We start from the raw sequence: 18,541 nt of genomic DNA, 5'->3' as shown, positions 1-18,541 counted from the left end.
GAGGAGAAGGCACCTTTCTGTTGTCCCTGGGGGCCTGGGGGCGGCATAGACTGGAAGCCAGCACAGCACCTCTGATTTTTGCTGCACTGCCTGAAAAACTTCTCCCATTCCGGCTGCCCAGTCACCCAAACGGAATGGAACTGAGCGGCCCCTCGCTGTGGGCACAGACTCTGGGGAACATCACGCACCCACACATCCACTCGTACACACGTGCTTATTCAAACACGCAATATCTACCGTCTTTCATACTCGGTGATACACTAACACAGAACTTTGCTCAGATACTCTCTCTCTTTCTCCCTCTCTCTCCCCCATCAGTCAGGTTTCAATTATCTCCAACCACAGTCCAGGAAGCAGCTTCCTTCCCCCAGATATGAGGCTGGGGAAAGGCTCCTCCTTCCCCTCCCCCCACACTTCCCGTGAATGCCCTCAGTGCTCCCCCCCCAAGACTGAGACCCCCTTGATTCCCAGGACAAAGCCCTCTGGGCCCCCGGGCTGCCCCGACCATATCCTCACCCCTGGGGGAGACCTGCAGAGAGACCCTCCTGACAGTCAGTGACTGGGGGGTGGTGTCCACCATGCACTTGTACTCTCCACTGTCCCCAGGCTTCAGGGCATTCATAGTCACCACGCTATAGCCTCTGCCCAGGTCCGTTAGCCGTGCCCGGCTCCTAGGCGGGCTCCCCCTGTTCACCGCAGAAGAGGCCAGCGGCGGGCACTCCCCCTCTGTGGACACCCGGCACCAGATCTTCTGTGCCCGGGAGTGCTGCAGCGGATAGTGGCATTCCAGAGAGATGCAATCACCCTCCTGCCTCTGCACCACGTCCAGGTCACCATCTGCCTTGATCTGGCCTGGCGATGAAAGAGACTGAGGGTCAGGAGATGGAGCCCCAGGAACCACCAAGGAACTCCAAGGAACTGCTTAACTCCAAGGAACTGCTTCCCAGGAAGCGGGGGAGACTGGGCTGGTCTTCCCAGCCTGCAGGGTAAAGGTGGGAGTGGGGTATCCCTCAGGGATGGAGTCAACGAGGTTGTGGGGGGTCAGAGCATCTGTGCCGCCCAGCCCTGGGAGGCCAGGTCATGCCCACCTTCCTCCCAGACACCTCTCCCTGCCTCAGGGGAGGACCTGTGGTTCCCTTACCTGCCAGTTCCAGGAGGATCAGGAGGACAAGGGCAGGGCCCATGCTAGGTTGGGCACACTGGTGTGGTGGGTGGGGAGGAGACTGGAGAGCGGTCCTCTCTCGGGGGGCAGCCTGCCTGCAGACTGTGGACTGGTGCCCACTCTGTCCAAGGCAGGAAATTCACTTCCGGGTAAAATCCTGGGCTCCTCCCAGTGGGCAGAGGGAGGGGAGGGGTAGAAGGATGGGCACGAGAGGGGAGGTCAGAGGTGCAGTTGGAAATAGAGTCAAATAAGGAGAGCGAGGTAGTGGATGGGATGGCAGGAGGAAACGGGGTAAGGAAAGGGGGCCTGAGGTGACAGAGTTGGGATCAGGGATTGGGAGGGGGAGAGAGGGGATAAGGACTTGCTTGTCAAAATGACCATCATCCAGTTGTGCTTTGTGGAGCCGCTGCCCCCAAGAAGTGAAGGGTGCAGGGAGGGAGCTGATCAGAAGGGAGCAAGATGATGATGATGATGATGATAATGATGATGATGATTGTGGTATTTGTTAAGCACTTATTATGTGCCAGCCACTATATTCAGCAATGGAGTGGTACAAGCAAATCAGGCTGGACACAGCCCCTGTCCCACATGGAGCTCACAATCTTAATCCTCGTTAAGAGGTAAATGAGGCCCAGAGAAGTGAAAAGTGACTTGTCCAAGGTCACATAGAGAACAAGTGGCAGAGCAGGGATTAGAACCCAGATCCTTCTGACTCCCAGGCCTGTGTTTTATCCACTAGACCACGCTGCTTCTCAGATCCATGCCCCAGGCCCCAGAGCCCCCTCACAGTCACAGTCTTGAAGCTATGAAATCCCTCAAAGTCTGTACTGGACCCCAACCCCCTTGTCCAGGATCTCATTCTGCTCCCGAGCAGCTGGACCATCTCCAAGCCCCGCAAAAACCCTCTGGGGCCAACTGGCCCAGAGGCTACCCCAAGGTTAAGCCCCTGGGCTAGATACTCACTGGGTCTGCAGTTGGGGCAGCGGCTTGGAAAGGTGTCATCACTCTCCTGGGCCCTCATTGTTCACAATCCTGTTCACGATGCCATTTTGCCACTGCTTCACCCTACTAATTGGACTGTGAGCCCCTTGTGGGACCTGATTATCATACACCTGCCCCAGTGCTTAGTACAGTGCTTGGCACACTGAGAGCGCTTAACAAATTCTACTACTATTATTATTATTATCCCAGTGGAACTGTTCAGGAGGCTGGATGTGTCATTGGGATAGCTGCCAGCCAGGAAGAAGAAGGTCACACCACCTCCAAGAAGCCTTCCCCAATTAAGCCCTCTTTTCCACAGCTCACTCTTCCTTTTGCATCATTTATGCACTTGGATCTGTGACCTTCAGGCATTTATTAATAGTAACATTAATAATAATAACTGTGGTATTTGTTAAGTGCTTACTATGTGCCAGGCACTCTACTAAGCCTTGGGGTGGATACAAGCAAATCGGGTTGGACACAGTCCCTGTCCCATGTGGGGCTTGCAGTCTCAGTCTCCATTTTACAGATGAGGTAACTGAGGCCCAGAGGAGTGAAGTGACTTGCCCAAGGTCATGCAGAAGACAAGTGGTGGAGCCAGAATTAGAACCCTTGACCTTCTGACTCCCAGGACCATGCTCTGTCTACTTTGCCATGCTACTTCTCTACTATGCCATGTTCCCTCTCTTTGCATGTGATATCTACCCCACCCCCAACCCCACAGCACTTATGTACATATATTTAAATTATATATTGTATATTATTTATTGATAATAATAATAATGTTGGTATTTGTTAAGCGCTTACTATGTGCCGAGCACTGTTCTTAGCGCTGAGGGAGATACAGAGTAATCAGGTTGTCCCACGTGAGGGTCACAGTCTTCATCCCCATTTTACAGATGAGGTAACTGAGGCACCGAGAAGTGACTTGTCCACAGTCACACAGCTAAGTGGCAAAGCTGGAATTCGAACCCATGACCTCTGACTCCCAAGCCCGAGTTATTTCCACTGAGCCACGCTGCTTCCCATACTGTCTGTCTCCCTCTCTAGACTGTAAGCTCATTTCAGATAGGGAAAGTATCCCCTAATTCTGTGGTATTGTACTCTCCCAAGTACTTAGTACAGTGCTCTTTCACATAGGAAGCGCTTAATAAATACCATTGATTGATTGAACGACAAGATTGGCAGCCCAAGACCTTCAGTTTGGCATGAAGTTTGGCACCAGGATGTCACAGCATTGACAAGTCTCCCAAAGGACTGGCCGGTTTGTTCTTTGGGTTTCTTTTATTTGTGTTGCTACTTCTTTGTCTACCAGTGGTTCCTTTGGATGGCATGCTGATCTCAGAGAGGGTCCACTTGGCCAGTGAGGGAATTACTGGATTAAGAGTAGAGTATCCTCTCAAGGTCCACCTGGAGAGTTTCCAGTACTCCACCGATCACGACTACAGGAGGGAGAGTCAAGAAGAGGCATCGCCATTCCATTCCCAGCTTGGGCAGAGGCTAGCGAGTGGAAGGCAATCTGCTACAAATCAAAACTCACCTGTGCTGGGCAGCAGCAGCACTGGAGAGAGTCGAGGGCGGAGACTCGTTTACTGCGCGGAAGGAGGCAATGGTAACTACTTCTGTATTTTTACCAAGAAAACTCTATGGATCCACTACCAGAATGATTGCAGATGAAAGTGGGGCGTTCTGGGAGAGATGTGTCTAAGGCGTCGCTATGGCTTGGACAAGACTCGACAGCATAAGGCAACAAAACAACAATCTGACATTTGGATTATATGTGGAGACAGACATGCAAGGCTCTTTTTGGACCTAAAGTGAAATATTTGTGCTTGACTAAACTGAGGCAAAAGCAAAACAACTTGCCAACAGAGAGGGAGCGCCAGAATGCTGCTGTGGCATGGAGGTTTGTACTTGGGGAAATCTGGGCAGAACCTTGCCCGCTAGTGAGGAGGGTGGTATCTGCTAAGCTTGTGAACCCCATGTGGATCAGGGACTGCAACCAACCTGATTTTCTTTTATCCACCCCAGCGCTTAGAACAGTGCCTGGCACACAGTAAGTGTCTAACAAATACCACGATTATTATTACTTAAGAACTTATGCACTTATGCAGTTACTGTGTGCCAATCACTGTACTAAGCACTAGAGTATATACAAGGTAATCAATTCAAACACAGTCCCACATGGAACCATGGTCTACATAGGAATTAAATCCCCATTTTACAGATGAGGAAACTGAGTCTCAGAGGAACTAAGCGCCGAAGGTCACACAGCAAATTAGAACCCACATCCTTGGACTCCCAAGCCCAAGCTCTTATCTCTAGGCCACTGTATTCACTGACTGAAAGAAGTTGCGTCGGGGGCTAAGCAGAACCCAGTGGGATTTGGGATTTGTAGAAAATAGGAGGTTTTCTATATGAAAAATCAGCACGAGCTTGGGATATTTGTCCAATTGCTGCTAACCCCATGAGTCCTGGGTTCCCTTCCTAGAAATGGTCCATTTACATTTGGAACTGTTCAATCACTGGTCTGGAGAAAGAGCTTATTTTCAGGGAGAGTATTTTGGGGTTTGTTTTTTTTATGGTATTTGGTAAGGGCTTATTATGTGGCAGGCATTGTACTAAGCACTAGGGAAGATAAAGTTAATCAGGTTGGACACAGTCCCTGTCCCTCGTAGGGCTCACAGTCTTAATCCCCATTTTATAGATGACGTAACTGAGGCACAGAAAAGTTAAATGACTTGCCCAAAGACACACAGCAGATAAGTGGCAGAGCCGGGCTTAGAACCTATGTTCTTCTGACTCCCGGGCCTGGGCTCTATCCACTAGACCTTGGCTGCTTTTCAAGTTCACTGAGTTGGATCAGAGTATGCTCTGTGGGTAATTACCAGGTCTATTTTGGTTTTTGTAATTATTATTATTGTTATTGCGATATTTGGAGGAGGGTTTGGGGAGGGTTGATTTTTTTAAGTATACTATGCATCAAACACTGGTCTCAACATTGGGGTAGATGCAAGTTTAATCAAGTTGGACCCAGCCCCTGTCTCATAAGGGGTTCACCGTCTAAGTAGGAGGGAATGAGATTGAATCCCCATTTCACAGTTGAGGAAACTGAGGCCCAGAGAAGTTGTTGTCACTGGGGTAAAATTGGATTTAAACTTCAAGAGTGTGCTGTTTGATTTCAGCTATTTTATGATTCCTATTCAACAAGGTCTGCAATGTTTCTTTGGAAATACAACTCCTGCCTGATCTTCACAAATGGCATAAGTGGCTGAAGTAATGCTTGACCTCACAGGCCCCTGTTGGCTTTAGGAGGCAGGTTACCACTATCGCGCACCTTTGGGGTGTCAGATCTCAGCTCCCAGCCCAAACCCGACAAGGACCGAACCTTGGTTGGGGAAGGACAGCTCTGTATTGGGGTGTTAAGGATAATAACAATAATTATAATAATGATGATGGTATTTGTTAAGCCCTTACTATGTGCTAAGCATTGTTTTAAGCGCTGAGGTAGATACAAGATTATCAGGTCAGACACAGTCCCTGTCCCACATTCATTCATTCATTCAGTCGTATTTATTGAGCGCTTACTGGGTGCAGAGCACTGTACGAAGCGCTTGGAAAGTACTATTCAGCAATAAAGAGAGACAATCCCTGCCTACACCGGGCTTATAGTATGGGGCTCACGGTCTTAACTGATGTAGTAACTGAGGCACAGAGAAGAGAAGTAACTTGCCTAAATTCACACAGCAGACAAGTGGCAGAGCTGGGATTGGAACCCACTTCCTCTGACTCCTTGTCCTACGTTCTATCCACTACACTGTGCAGCTTATCTTTTAGATGAGGATAATGGCCCTCATCTAAAATATAAACAAAGACTGACCCAGGGCATGGATAACTTCAAGGGACTCCAGACTTTTCTCAAGTAGGGTAAGGGGAAATCCTCCAGAGAAAAGCATTTTGACAGTAGACAGTGTCTACTATTACAGGCTGATTCTAGTGACAGCAGTGGAGATACTGAGACAATATATCAAACAATTGCCCTGAATCAATGTGGAATCGTAGAATGATCAGGGTTTGTAAATCATCTCAAGTCCAAACTGGGCAGCAGAAATGTAAAGAAAATGAAAAAGGAATGAGGATCAGTCTGGCCTCGTACAAAAAACTCCAGCCTGGAAGTTGGGAGAACCTGAGTTCTAATCCTGGCTCCAGCACTTGCCTGCTGTGTGACTTTGGGCAAGTTACTTAATATCCTTGTGCTTCAGTTTCCTCATCTATGAAAATGAGATTCAATACCTCTTTTCCCTACTGCTGAGACTATGTACTCCATGAGGAAAAGGGAATTTGTCCTGTGTGATTATCTTGTAACTACCCCAGCCCTTAGTACAGTGCCTGGCACATAGTAGGCAGTTAATAAATGTCACAAGTGTGAAGAAGAAGAAGGAAGAGGTGAAAGAGGAGGAGGAGATGAAACACATTTTTTTTTAAACTATGTGTTTCAGTTTGGGAAGCTTGAATCCTAATTTTTGAAAGAATGATTCAGGAGGTAGAAAATTGGTTTAATGAGACATTGCCCTAAAACTCCACTCCTCAGTTATGACCATGTTTTATGCGTGGGATTGTCATCTTATGCACACATTGCGGGGGATTTTGCCTTAGAACTGAATGAGCATTACTGATCTTGTGGTAGACTTGCAGGATCCTACAACTGGGAATGATTACCTTAGGATTATATAAAAATAAAATCGTTAAAGATGTATGAATGTGAAAGAGTGAGGAAAGGTGTCCCTGTGGGGGAGTTACTTTGGCTGCACTCAGAAAGACAGCTCTTATCAGTGTTGTTCTTATCAGCAGCAAAGAATGTGGAATATTTAGCAATTTGTGGGAAAGGCAGGATGGGCCTCAAATAAGGTCAAGCAGGCCAGGCTGAGCCGGGTCCAGCGAGTTGGCCAGAGTCTGCTGAAATGTGTTGGGGTGGAATGACGACCCCTGGCCAAGCCAGGCTAGGGATGGGGCTGGGACCACCTAGAAAAACCCGGAGTGGACACCCCATCCGACAATAAGACCCCTCTCCCCCATCCACTGAAGCTGCCTTCACTTTGCCGACTTTATCCTGCGGACCTGACCTCCCTATCGATGAACCAAAGAACACTAGCTCAACCTGAAGGTCCAGAAGTGCCCGAGAATCTCTGCCTCCAGCCTCATAGCTTTCCTCTAATCCGCCCCGAGTCAGTTACGGTCATTTGTACTCGCTTCTCCTACGGCCTTCACTCCTAAAGGGAATAAGACCCTAAAACAGAATTCATTCATTCATTTGATCATATTTATTGAGGGCTTACTGTGTGCAAAGCACTGTACTAAGCACCTGGGAGACCACAGACACATTCCCTGACCACAATAAGTAGACTGCAGTAGGCATCAATCAAATAATAATAATAATGTTGGTATTTGTGAAGCGCTTACTATGTGCAGAGCACTGTTCTAAGCACTGGGGTAGACACAGGGGAATCAGGTTTCCCACATGGGGCTCACAGTCTTCATCCCCATTTTACAGATGAGGGAACTGAGGCACAGAGAAGTTAAGTGACTTGCCCACAGTCACACAGCCGACAAGTGGCAGAGCTGGGAGTCGAACCCATGACCTCTGACTTCAAAGCCCAGGCTCTTTCCACTGAGCCACGCTGCTTCTCTATGTAACAAGGGCTACCAACCCTCAGCATCCTACATGTAGGACAACAGGCTCTTGGGGCTGTGAAAACACCTGGCCTGGCGACTTCCATTTAAGACAGAGTGGGAGATGTGCTTGTTTGTTTTCCCCAGTTTTGTTTCATTCAGACCTCTCTGGGCTTTTTTGTAATGGTGTTTGCTAAGCGCTTTCTATGTACCAGGCACTGTACTAAGAACTGGGGTAGATACAAGCTAATCAGCTTGGACACAGTCCCTGTCCTTCATCCAAATGCACAATCTTAATCCTCATTTTACAAATGAGGTATCTGAGGCACAGAGAAGTTAAGTGACTTGCCCAAGGTCACACAGAAGACATGTAGTGAGGCTAGGATTGGAACCCAGGTCCTTCTGACTCCCAGACCCATGCTCTAACCACTAGACAACGCTGCTTTTGATGAATTTTGATCAATCAGTTAAAAGTATTTACTGAGTGCTTACTGTGCACAGAGCACTGTACTAAGCATTTTGGAAAGTACAATATTACAGAGATGGTGGACACGTTCCCTCCCCACCAGGAATTTACAATCTAGAAGAGGAGACAGACATGAAAATGAATTACAGGTACATACTTAAGTGCTGTGGGGTGGAGGGTGGGGTGAATGTCAAATGCTCAAAGGGTACAGATCCAAGGGCGTAGGGAACAGAGAAGGGAGACAGAGTAGAGGAAATGAGGGCTTAGTTGGGAAAGACCTCTTGGAGGAGATGTGACTTTGATAAGGCCTTGAAGGTGGGGAAGTGGTGGTCTGTCATATTTGAAGAGGGAGGGGGTTCCAAACTAAAGGGAGGATGAGGGCAAAGGGTCGGGGGCAAGATGGACGACACTGAGGTACAGTGAGTAGGTTAGCACTGGAGGAGCAGAAGTGAGCATTCTGGGGTGTAGTAGGAAATCAGCAAGGTAAGGTAATAATAATAATTATTATTATGGTATTTGTTAAGTGCTTTCTATGTGCCAAGCACTGGGGAAGCAGCGTGGCTCAGTGGAAAGAACCTGGGCTTCGGAGTCAGAGGTCATGGGTTCAACTCCCAGCTCTGCTGGATGATCTGGTATCTACCCCAGCGCTTAGAACAGTGCTCTGCACATAGTAAGTGCTTAACAAATACCAACATTATTATTATTATTATTACTAAGCACTGGGGTAGATACAAGGTGATCAGGTTGTCCCACGTGGGGCTCACAGTCTTACCCCCCCCCCCATTTTTACAGATGAGTAACTGAAGCACAGAGAAGTTAAGTGGCTTGACCAAAGTCACACAGCTCACAAGCAGCGGAGGTGCGATTAGAACCCATGACCTCTGACTCCCAAGCCCATGCTCTTTCCACTAAGCCACGCTGCTTCTCTAAGGTAGAAGGGCGCGAGCTGAATGAGAGCTTTACAGGCGATGGTAAGGAGTTTCTGTCGGATGTGGAGGTGGATGGGCAATCATTGGAGAGTCTTAAGAAGTGGGGAGCTGTGGGCTGAATGTTTATTTAGAAAAGTGATCCGGGCAGCAGAGCGAAGTATGGATTTAGGGTTGGGAGAGAGAGAGAGAGAGAGGCTGATGCAGTAATCAAAGTGGGATATAAGTGCTGGGATCAGTGTGGTAACAGTATGGATGGAGAGGAAAGGGCCGCTTTTAGTGATGTTGGGAAGGTAGGACTGGAGATGTGGTGACACTGAATATGTAGGTTGAATGAAAAAGATGAGTCGAGGCTAATCCCAGAGTTATGGGCCTGTGAGCGGGAGGATATGGTGGTATCTACAGTAATGGGAAAGTCAAGGAGAACAAGATTTAGGTGGGAATATGGAGAGCTCTGTTCTAAGCAGTTGGGAAGTTTAAATTTCTTGAAGGCAAAAGCCCTCTGACTCTAGATGGGTGGGGAAGAAACTCCAAGGGGTGGAAGAAGCTGCAGACATATCGGCAGAGATGGGGTAAGGGTGGGAGGAAAAGATCGTCTTCAGGTAGGAAGAGCGGCCCATGCCTACGGTCCTTGGGAGTAAGAAGAGAGAGCAACGAGGAGACCCCAGCCCTGCTCTCTGCTCCCTGGCGTGGCGTAATGAAGAGAGCACGGACCTGGGAGTCAGAAGGTCACGGGTTCTAATTCCACCTCTACAGAGAAGCAGCAAGGCGTAATGGATAGAGCACGGGTCTGGGAGTCAGAAGGTCATGAGTTCCAGTTCCGGCTCCACCACTTGTCTGCTGTGGGGCCTTAGGCAAGTCACTTCACTTCTCTGTGCCTCGGTTACCTCTTCTGTAAAATGGGGACTAAGACTGTGAGCCCTACGTGGGACAGGGACTATTTCTGACTTAATTTGCTTGTATCCACACCAGCACTTAGTACAGTGCTTGGCACAAAGTAAGCACTGAACAAATACTATAATTATTAATTATTACTATTAATAATAATAGTGACTATTAAGCACTTACTATTTATAAAATGCAGAAATAGATACAAGATTATCAGGTGTCCCACATGGGGCTCACTGTCTAAGGAGGAGGGAGAATAGGGATGGAATCCCCAAAGCAGACAGGTGGCAAAGCTGGGAATAAAACCCAGGTCCTCAGGCTCCCAGGCCCTGGCTCTCTCCACTAGGCCTCCCTGCTTCCCAGCAGGAGTGCGCAGGAGTGTGAGTAGCTTGGTTTGGATGGGATGCCATTAAACTGTAAGCTCCTGGAGGGGAGGGACCTTGTCTGAATCACTGTTATATGGGCTCACATGCCAAAGGTGATGGTCTGCACGCACAACAATCCTACTTATTGAGCACTTATTGTGTGCAGAGCACCATACTAAGCAGTTGGGAGAGTACACTACAACAGTGTTGAAAGACAAGTTCCCTGACCACAACAAGCTTACCGTCTAGTCTGGGGAGGGAAACACTTCCATAAATAAATAAATAAATGAATGAATAACTGCTGTTGAGCTGAGGGAGGGGCGATTAAAGGTTGCAAGTGTGAGGGTGACGCAGAAGAGAGTGGGAGAAGAAGCAATAAGGGCTTAGTCGGGGAAGGCTTCTTGGAGGAGATGCATTTATTTAATAAGCTTTCGAAGGTGCGGAGAGTGATCATCTGCTGGACGTGAAATGGGAGGGAGTTCCAGGCCAGAGGCCGGACGTCAGTGAGGGGTCGGTGGCGAAATAGACGAGATCGAGGTACAGTGAGTAGATCGGCATTAAAGGAGCAAAGTGGGTGGGCCGGGTTGTAGTAGGAAATCAGAGAGGTAAGGTAGGAGGGGGCAAGTCGATTCGGTGCCCCCAGCCCATGGTAAGGAGTTTCTGCTTGATGTGGAGGTGGATGGGCAACCCCTGGAGGTTCTTGAGGAGTGAGGAAACATAGACTGAACAGTTTGGAAGAACAATAATTGTTATTATTATTACCATGGTGTTTGTTAAATGCTTATTGTGTGCCAGGCACCGTACTAAGCACTGAGGTGAATACAAGCAAATCGGGTTGGACACAGTCCCTGTCCCATGTGGGGCTCCCAGTCTCAATCCCATTTTACAGATGAGGTAACTGAAGCCCAGAGAAGTGAAGCAACTTGCCCAAGGTCATACAACAGACAAGTGGAAGAGCCAGAATTAGAACCCATGACCTTCTGACTCCCAGGCACGTGCTCAGTCCACTATGCCATGCTGCTTCCCAGCGATCCAGTAGATGCTCAGCAAATGCTGTTGCTCTACCCGGGAAGGAGTGGGGTTGTGGGACTTGGCTGGCAGGGCAGAGGGTTTGGGGGAAGGTTGCGGAAGGGGAGGGGGCGGCTATCCGAGGCTGTTCCTTTCCCTCCATTCCCTGTGGCTTGGTCCTGTCTCCGCTCTGTCAGGATTCACTTCCCCCTGGAAAGCAGAAGAGAGTCACATTTTCTTGCCCCGATCAACTTGCTCCCTATTCCCACTCTGCCTTACCTCGGCTGCCCCCGGGCCCCCCAGCTTCCTTGCCTCCCCCCTGGCCCAGCCCAGCCTCGCCCCACACCCAACCCACAGTGGTGCCTGCCTTCCGCTCACCTGGCCGAGGCTGGAGCGGGTGGACGTCGCTCTGCCCACCCTCCGCATCTGGATCCTGGCTCCTCCGGCAGCGGGCCAGGGTGACGAGGCCCATGGCAGTCAGAATCTTGCTGACCAGGAGGCCGGTCAAGAGGAGGAGGAAGTTGGCAGGCAGCAGGTCTCCCAACTCAGAGGGGCTTCTCAAGGAGACACAGACAGCTCAGGGAAGGGTCGGGGGATAGAGCCGGCCTCTCTGTTCCCGAGAGTGGGGACGGGGTAACCCCAGGGGTGGGGGAGGAGGGCTGGGGCTACCCGGGACACTGGGGACACATCCTTCTGGGAAGAGAAGGGGCAGGCAGAGGACAATGGGGAGGGGGGCAAGAGTACCTGGAAACGCTGTGCTCGATTAGGGCCTGCCCAGGGCCCAGGGCCTGCTCGGGGGACTGCTCCAAGATTGTGGGGGGCTCCCCGGAGATCCGAGGCTCCAGCGATGGGCCTGGGGAGGACAATGCCTGATAGCCCTGTAGACAGTGGCGGTGCTTGCCCACAACAGGCCTCTGGGCTGATGTGATGGGGGGTGGCAGGGAGGGGCCTGTTCCTACACTGGGATGCCCCCTTGCCCCTTCCCCTCTTCCCACTCTTTCCCCTCCGCCCCCCCCACCACCCTCTCTCCTCCCCTGACTTCTCCAGAGCTGTCGGGAAGGCCAAAGGTGGAGAGTCAACTCGGAGACAAAGCGAGGGAGAGGGAGGAGAGGGGAAGAGGGGGAGAGCCGGGAGGAGGGAGGGGAAAGAGGGACTGGGCAGGGGGAGGGGAAGCAGGTCTGGTCAGGCAGGGCTCTCCTAGTATAGCCTGTCCTTCCCATCCACCCAGGGGATCAAAATTAGGCAGGGGGACAAGGAGAAGAGGAGAAAGCATTCACTGGATAGTGGCAGCAGGGGAGAGAGGGTGGGTGTTGGAGGACTTGGGGCGCCAGAGTAGTAGTAGGAGTGTGAGCCCGTCATTGGGCAGGGATTGTCTTCATCTGTTGCTGAATTGTACACTCCAAGCGCTTAGTACAATGCTCTGCACGTAGTAAGCATTCAATAAATACTATTGAATGAATAATAGTAGTAGCAGTAATAGAGAAGCAGCGTGGCTCAGTGGAAAGAGCCCAGGTTTAGGAGTCAGAGGTCATGGGTTCTAATCCCACCTCCTCCACCTGTCAGCTGTGTGATTTTGGGCACTTCTCTGTGACACAGTTCCCTCATCTGTAAAATGGGGTTTAAGATTGTGAGCCTCACGTGGGACAACCTGATTACCCTGTATCTCCCCCAGTGCTTAGAACAGTGCTCGGCACATAGTAAATGCTTAACAAATGCCAACATTTGTAACATATATATATATGTATAATATGGAATGTGCAATAATGTGTATAAAAACATATTATTAATAATAATAATAGCAGTAATAGTAGTAGCAGAAGAAATAGCAGTAATAGTAGTAGTAATTAATGAATTAATTTATATTAATGTCGGTCTCCCCCTTTAGACTGTGAGCTCGTTGTGATGAGCTGTTGTTGCGTTGTCCTCTCCCAAGTGCTCAGTACAGTGTTTTGCACACTGTAAGCACTCAATAAATACGATTGAATGAATGAATAGTAGCAGCAGTAGTAAAGTAATAGTAGCAGTAGTGGCAAGAGCCCGGTTTTGGGAGTCAGGGGTAATGGGTTCTAATCCCGCCTCTGCCACCTGTCAGCTGTGTGACCTGGGGCAAGTTCCTTCACTTCTCTGGATCTCAGTTACCTCATGTGGAAAATGGGGATGAATAATCATAATAACGTTGGTATTTGTTGAGCGCTTACTATGTGCCGAGCACTGTTCTAAGCACTGGGGGAAATACAGGGTAATCAGGTCATCCCACGTGAGGCTCACAGTCTTCATCCCCATTTTCCAGATGAGGTAACTGAGGCACCGAGAAGTCAAGTGACTGACCCAAAGTCACAAAGCTGACAGGTGACGGAGCCAGGATTAGAACCCACGACCTCTGACTCCTAAGACTGGGCTCTTTCCACTGAGCCACACTGATGAAGTCTGCGAGCCCCACATGGGAAAGCCTGATGACCTTGTATCTACCCCAGCGCTTAAGAACAGTGCTTGGCACATAGTAAGAGCTTAACAAATACCAACATTACTATTATTAGTAGTAGTAGCAGCAGCAGCAGGATTGTAGAGGTAGTAGTACCAGTAGTAATAGTCATATAATCGTATTTATTGAGGGCTTACTGTGTGCAGAGCACTGTACTGAGCATTTGGGGTGTACAATTGGGCAACAGATAGTAATAGCAGTAGCAGTATTAGTAATAGAATTTATTCTCCACTGGAGGAGAATGCCCAGGTGGGAATTAGACATGGCCCCCAACCATCAGGTGGCTGGGCCGCCCCCGCCTCCACTCACCATCCAGTACATCCACCTGGACACTCCTCAGGGTGCCTGCCATGCCCCTGTGGACACTCTGACACTGGTAGAGCCCGCCATCCTGCCGGCGGAGATTCTGGATGGTGACGGTGAGGATCCCGGCCAGCGTGTCGTCCATGATGCCCGTGCTGCCATTCCACTTCCTCATGAAGGAGAACCAGGAGTGATGGGAGCTCACCACCGGCTGGCACTGCCCTCCGGCGCCCTGGCGACACCAGGTCTTCAGTCGCCTCCAGTGCACCTTCCGGTCATAGGGGCAGGAGATGGAGAGGGTCTGGCCCTCTACCCCCGTCACTACGGTGGGGACGGTCCAGCCGAGCTCTGCGGAAGGGGCACAAGGCGATGGACCAGGTTTTTTTCGTCGGGGGAGAGGAGGGACGAGCGTTGTTGGAGGTGGGCCAGCCCAGCACATTGCAGGAGCAGGGTCTGAGGTCACTTGGAGAAGGGTGCAGGGAGAAAAGGGGCTGAGGTCTCTAGTGGGAGGGGGTGGCATGGGCTGGGATATCTTGGGAAAGAGGGGCAGGGGCACTGAGGAGGCCACCAAGGGGAGATGTAGATGGCCCAGGTGATTTCTGAGCATCCTGACATTGTGAGCCAAGTGCCAACCATGGAGACCATAACTCGATAATTTGCAAATTAATCTTGGAAAATTTCCTAGTTAGCGCCTCTAGCTCTGTCCGTCCTCACTGTGTTGATGACTGCCACTTCTGCCAGCTGTCTGAACTGGGAACAGAGGGCACCTCTGCCCAGTCCCACTGACCACATCATGCTGAACGCTGCCTCTGCTTGCTGGGACCTCCCTAGCCCAGAACCTCAGGGTTTAAACAAGGGACTTACCTTTGGCTCAATGACTCACTCCCTTCTCCCCCTCTTTCCTCCTGCTCACCACACCCACAGCTAGGACACTCAGCCAGTGGTCAGAGCATCCACAGGAGCCTGGGGCAGCCTGGGGCAACTGGGCCTGGCCTCCCTGCCGGACCCAAATCCCCAATCTCCTCTCTCTTGGGCCAGCTTCCAGCTTTCTATTCTTGTATGGTTCCCCTTTTGCAAGTTATTTTGGGGAGCTGATTGGCTGTTTTTTCTGGTCACGAGGGGAACCCCCGGGGGAGAGGGGTCTGTAAAGTGGGAAACTGTGTCCTGTGGCACTTCTCAGGATGGCTCTCTGTCCCATCATGATTCTGCTCCCTCCTCCAAGTGGGGTTCTGCTCTTCCCTGCTTAGGACAGGTCTGTTCTTTTCCCCCAGTAGGACTCCCCTGCTACCCAGCGGCACAACTCTGCTCCCTCCACCCGCATTGTGTAGAGAAGCTGCGTGGCTCGGTGGAAAGAGCACGGGCTTAGGTGTCAGAGGTCATGGGTTCTAATCCCAGCTCCGCCAGCTGTCAGCTATGTGACTTCGGGCAAGTCACTTAACTTCTCGGTGCCTTCATTACCTCATCTGTAAAATGGGGATTAAGATTATGAGCCTCACGTGGGACAACCTGATTATCCTGTATCTCCCCCAGCGCTTAGAACAGTGCTTGGCACATAGTAAGCGCTTAACAAAGAGCAACATTATTATTATTATTATCTGCTTTCCCCAGTTTGGAACGGCTCTGCTCCCCTCCCCAGGACCACTCTGCTCAGCCCCCAGCATAGCTCTGCTCCCTCCACCCAGGTCAATTCTGCTTCCTCCTCCTGGTGCTAGCTATCCTAGCAGCTGCAGAGAGAGCCAGGTCAAACCAAAGCAGGCCAGCCTTGCCCACCTTGCTCTGCCTTGATTGCTTTCCCAGGCAAGGAGATACCCTCAGGGCAGGGGTTTCCCCTTCACCCCATCAAGGGCCAACTCCCGTCATCCATCCTGCCAACCCAGCGCACAGGCTCCAGCATTGCTGCTCAGGATCAGGCCTCTGGGAAAGGCAGGGAAGACCCGGGAAAGGAGGCAGCTCACCGTGAGTGGGGGCCACCAAGGAACACTCTGCCTTTCCCACTCCACTTTGCTCATCTTTCTCGGCCCCCACTTCATCCCAGGAATATCTGTTTGGAGGATTCCCCCATCCTCCATTGTAGCCCCACCCCAACTCCCACAGGTCCCTCCCTGCAAACCTCCACACTGGCCTGGGAAGTGACTTCAGGATGGGCCCTGACTCTCCCTGCACCAGCTGGTCCCATGATCGCCTTCGGAGGTGTGAGCTGCGGGTACAGCTTCTGTCTGGGAGGAGCAGGGATTCAGGGTCCAAATTCTCTGAGACGAGGGGGCTCGGGGCCCGGAATACAGGAGCCTGGAGAGGAGCCCTTACCTGAGCCCGAGAACAGGACGAGAAGCAGCAGCAGCGGTGGCCACCGCCACCCCATGATGGTCTGGAGACCGAGTTGAGTGAGCATCCCGGCAGTGCCGTCACACTGGTGCCGGGGCGGGGGCTGGGGAAGGGACAGAGGCCGGGCCCCGTGCAAGGGACTTGCACAAGAGTCAGTTTTCCCCTCACTCTGCAGAAAGCAGGCAAACAGAAACTGGATCCCTGGTTCCTCTCCTCCTTCTGCCTCCCCCATTTCCCAGAGATTGGGCAATATCACCTAAATGGGCCTGGGTCTGGCTCTGCAGAACAGAACAAAAATAATAATAATAATAATGGTATTTGTTAAGCACTTCCTATGTGCCAAACACTGTTCTAAGCACTGGGGTAGATACAAGGTAATCAGGATGTTGGCATTTGTTAAGCGCTTACTATGTTCCAAGCACTGTACTAAGCTTTGGGGTAGAAACAAGGTAATCAGGATGTCCCACGTGGGGCTCACAGTTTTAATCCCCATTTTACAGTTGAGGTAACTGAGACACAGAGAAACCAAGTGACTTGCCCAAAGTCACCCAGCCAACTAGTGGCGGATGGGGGATTAGAACCCAAGACCTCTGACTCCCAAGCCCGTACTTTTTCCACTGAGCTACACTGCTTCTCCAGGATGGCAGAGGGAGACAAACTCTGCTCCCCTGGGAGGTCAGAGATGCCAATCGGACAGAGATCTTCTCATTTAGTGAATTCTTCTAAGTAACCTCTCAAGAATACTAAAGCACGGCTAGTGAAGGGGGGGGGGGGTGAGGAGGGAGGGTGGCTGTCCCGCATAGAGCCACCTCCCCAGAGACACAACTCCATTTACCCCCAGTTTTCTTGGATATAAAAATCTCACCCAGCTTCCCCATCTCCCTAGAATGGGCTGTACTCTGCAGGGTGACTGACCCTCCTCCTCCTCCTCCTCTCTTTCCCTCCCTCCTTCCTTCCCAGGACCCCATTTTCCCTAGCAGGGGAAGGTTCACAGCGGGACCAGATAGATCAGGGTCTGGAGCTAGGGGACTGCTCCCTCACACTGGGCCAGGTCTTCCCCAGGCCCTGGGAAGAGAGTGGCTGAGCCGGGCCTGTGCCATCGAGGTTGTCCAAGGACTCACACAAAACTGGGTGAGTTTAGAAAACCATTTATTCTGCAGTGGCCCCATTGCAGCTCAAATGGCCAGGGTCCCTGTGCTGGGGCCATGACCGTCAGTCTTGCCACCTGATGACCGAGTAAGAGCAGATGGAGAGAAGGTGAGCAGGTAAGTCTTTGCTTCTTTCATTGCCCAAGCACAAACTCAGGGATCCCTGGCTGAGATCCAGCTCTCAGGGCTTGGTTTGGCTGGAAAGATAATGACTCCAACAGGCTTCACCCTCCACTTCCCCCCGGGTGGTGCAGACAGGGCCCATCATTCCTCAGGGAACGTTCCTGGGAATCTTGGCCGGTGTCATTGTTCTCAAGGAGTGGTCGCTAGCCCTCACCACCTGTCTGGAGGTGGAGCCAAGGGCACAGAGGGAAAGGGCGCAGGAGGTTAAATGATCAGGAGCCTGGACCCTGAAGTACTCTGGGAGCAAAGAACAGCCGGGGCCCATTGTGGCAGTGGGAATGAAGAGGGATGTCCAGACAGCAACTGCACAGCAGTTATTTGATCCCTTCTTGCTCCAGGAGCCCTGTCTGGTGACACCAGGCACTGTATGTGTACGCAGTCAAGTGATTCAGGGTGGGCCGCCACCTTGAGAGCTGGGGGTGATGGGAAGGAGACTTCTGCCCGGGCCTAGGGGTACCCTAGCATAGTCTTGCCCACCTAGGGAGGGCAGAGGGCATTGTGTCCACCAAAGACAGGAAGACAACTGTCAGTACCCTGGGACAGAGGAGCTAAGCCCGGAGAGCTCTCTCTCAACTACTGGACCTTAAGCTGTATATCAGATTTGAAAAAAAAACACACCACAAACAATGAAGTTCAC

General features: G+C 50.9%; 2 protein-coding genes across 3 annotated transcripts; both read right to left on the bottom strand.

Annotated features, from left to right (window-relative positions):
• Nucleotides 1-325: 325 nt before the first annotated feature.
• TREML1 (triggering receptor expressed on myeloid cells like 1) lies at nt 326-1,251 on the bottom strand. Its single transcript, XM_029069826.2, has 2 exons — nt 1,142-1,251; nt 326-852 (listed from the first exon to the last, which is right to left on the bottom strand). Exons 1-2 carry the CDS (start codon nt 1,182-1,184, stop codon nt 326-328), a joined length of 570 nt encoding a protein of 189 aa, XP_028925659.2. The 5' UTR covers nt 1,185-1,251.
• A 10,168-nt stretch (nt 1,252-11,419) lies between these two features.
• On the bottom strand, nt 11,420-16,749 carry TREM2 (triggering receptor expressed on myeloid cells 2). 2 transcript variants are annotated; one of them, XM_029069827.2, is made up of 5 exons: nt 16,556-16,749; nt 14,258-14,599; nt 12,211-12,319; nt 11,845-12,023; nt 11,420-11,676 (listed from the first exon to the last, which is right to left on the bottom strand). In XM_029069827.2, the coding sequence occupies exons 1-5, from the start codon at nt 16,638-16,640 to the stop codon at nt 11,660-11,662; spliced, it is 732 nt and encodes a 243-aa protein (XP_028925660.1). In that variant the 5' UTR covers nt 16,641-16,749; the 3' UTR covers nt 11,420-11,659. The 2 variants fall into 2 exon arrangements, with proteins under 2 accessions (XP_028925660.1, XP_028925661.1); XM_029069828.2 differs by having other exon boundaries at nt 11,845-12,020.
• Between the last annotated feature and the right edge of the window lie 1,792 nt (nt 16,750-18,541).

This window comes from Ornithorhynchus anatinus, chromosome 7 (assembly GCF_004115215.2).
Source record: "Ornithorhynchus anatinus isolate Pmale09 chromosome 7, mOrnAna1.pri.v4, whole genome shotgun sequence".
Lineage (NCBI taxonomy): Eukaryota > Metazoa > Chordata > Mammalia > Monotremata > Ornithorhynchidae > Ornithorhynchus > Ornithorhynchus anatinus.
The sequence above is the reverse complement of the archived record's forward strand: the minus strand, read 5'-3'. Positions and strand labels throughout refer to the sequence as shown.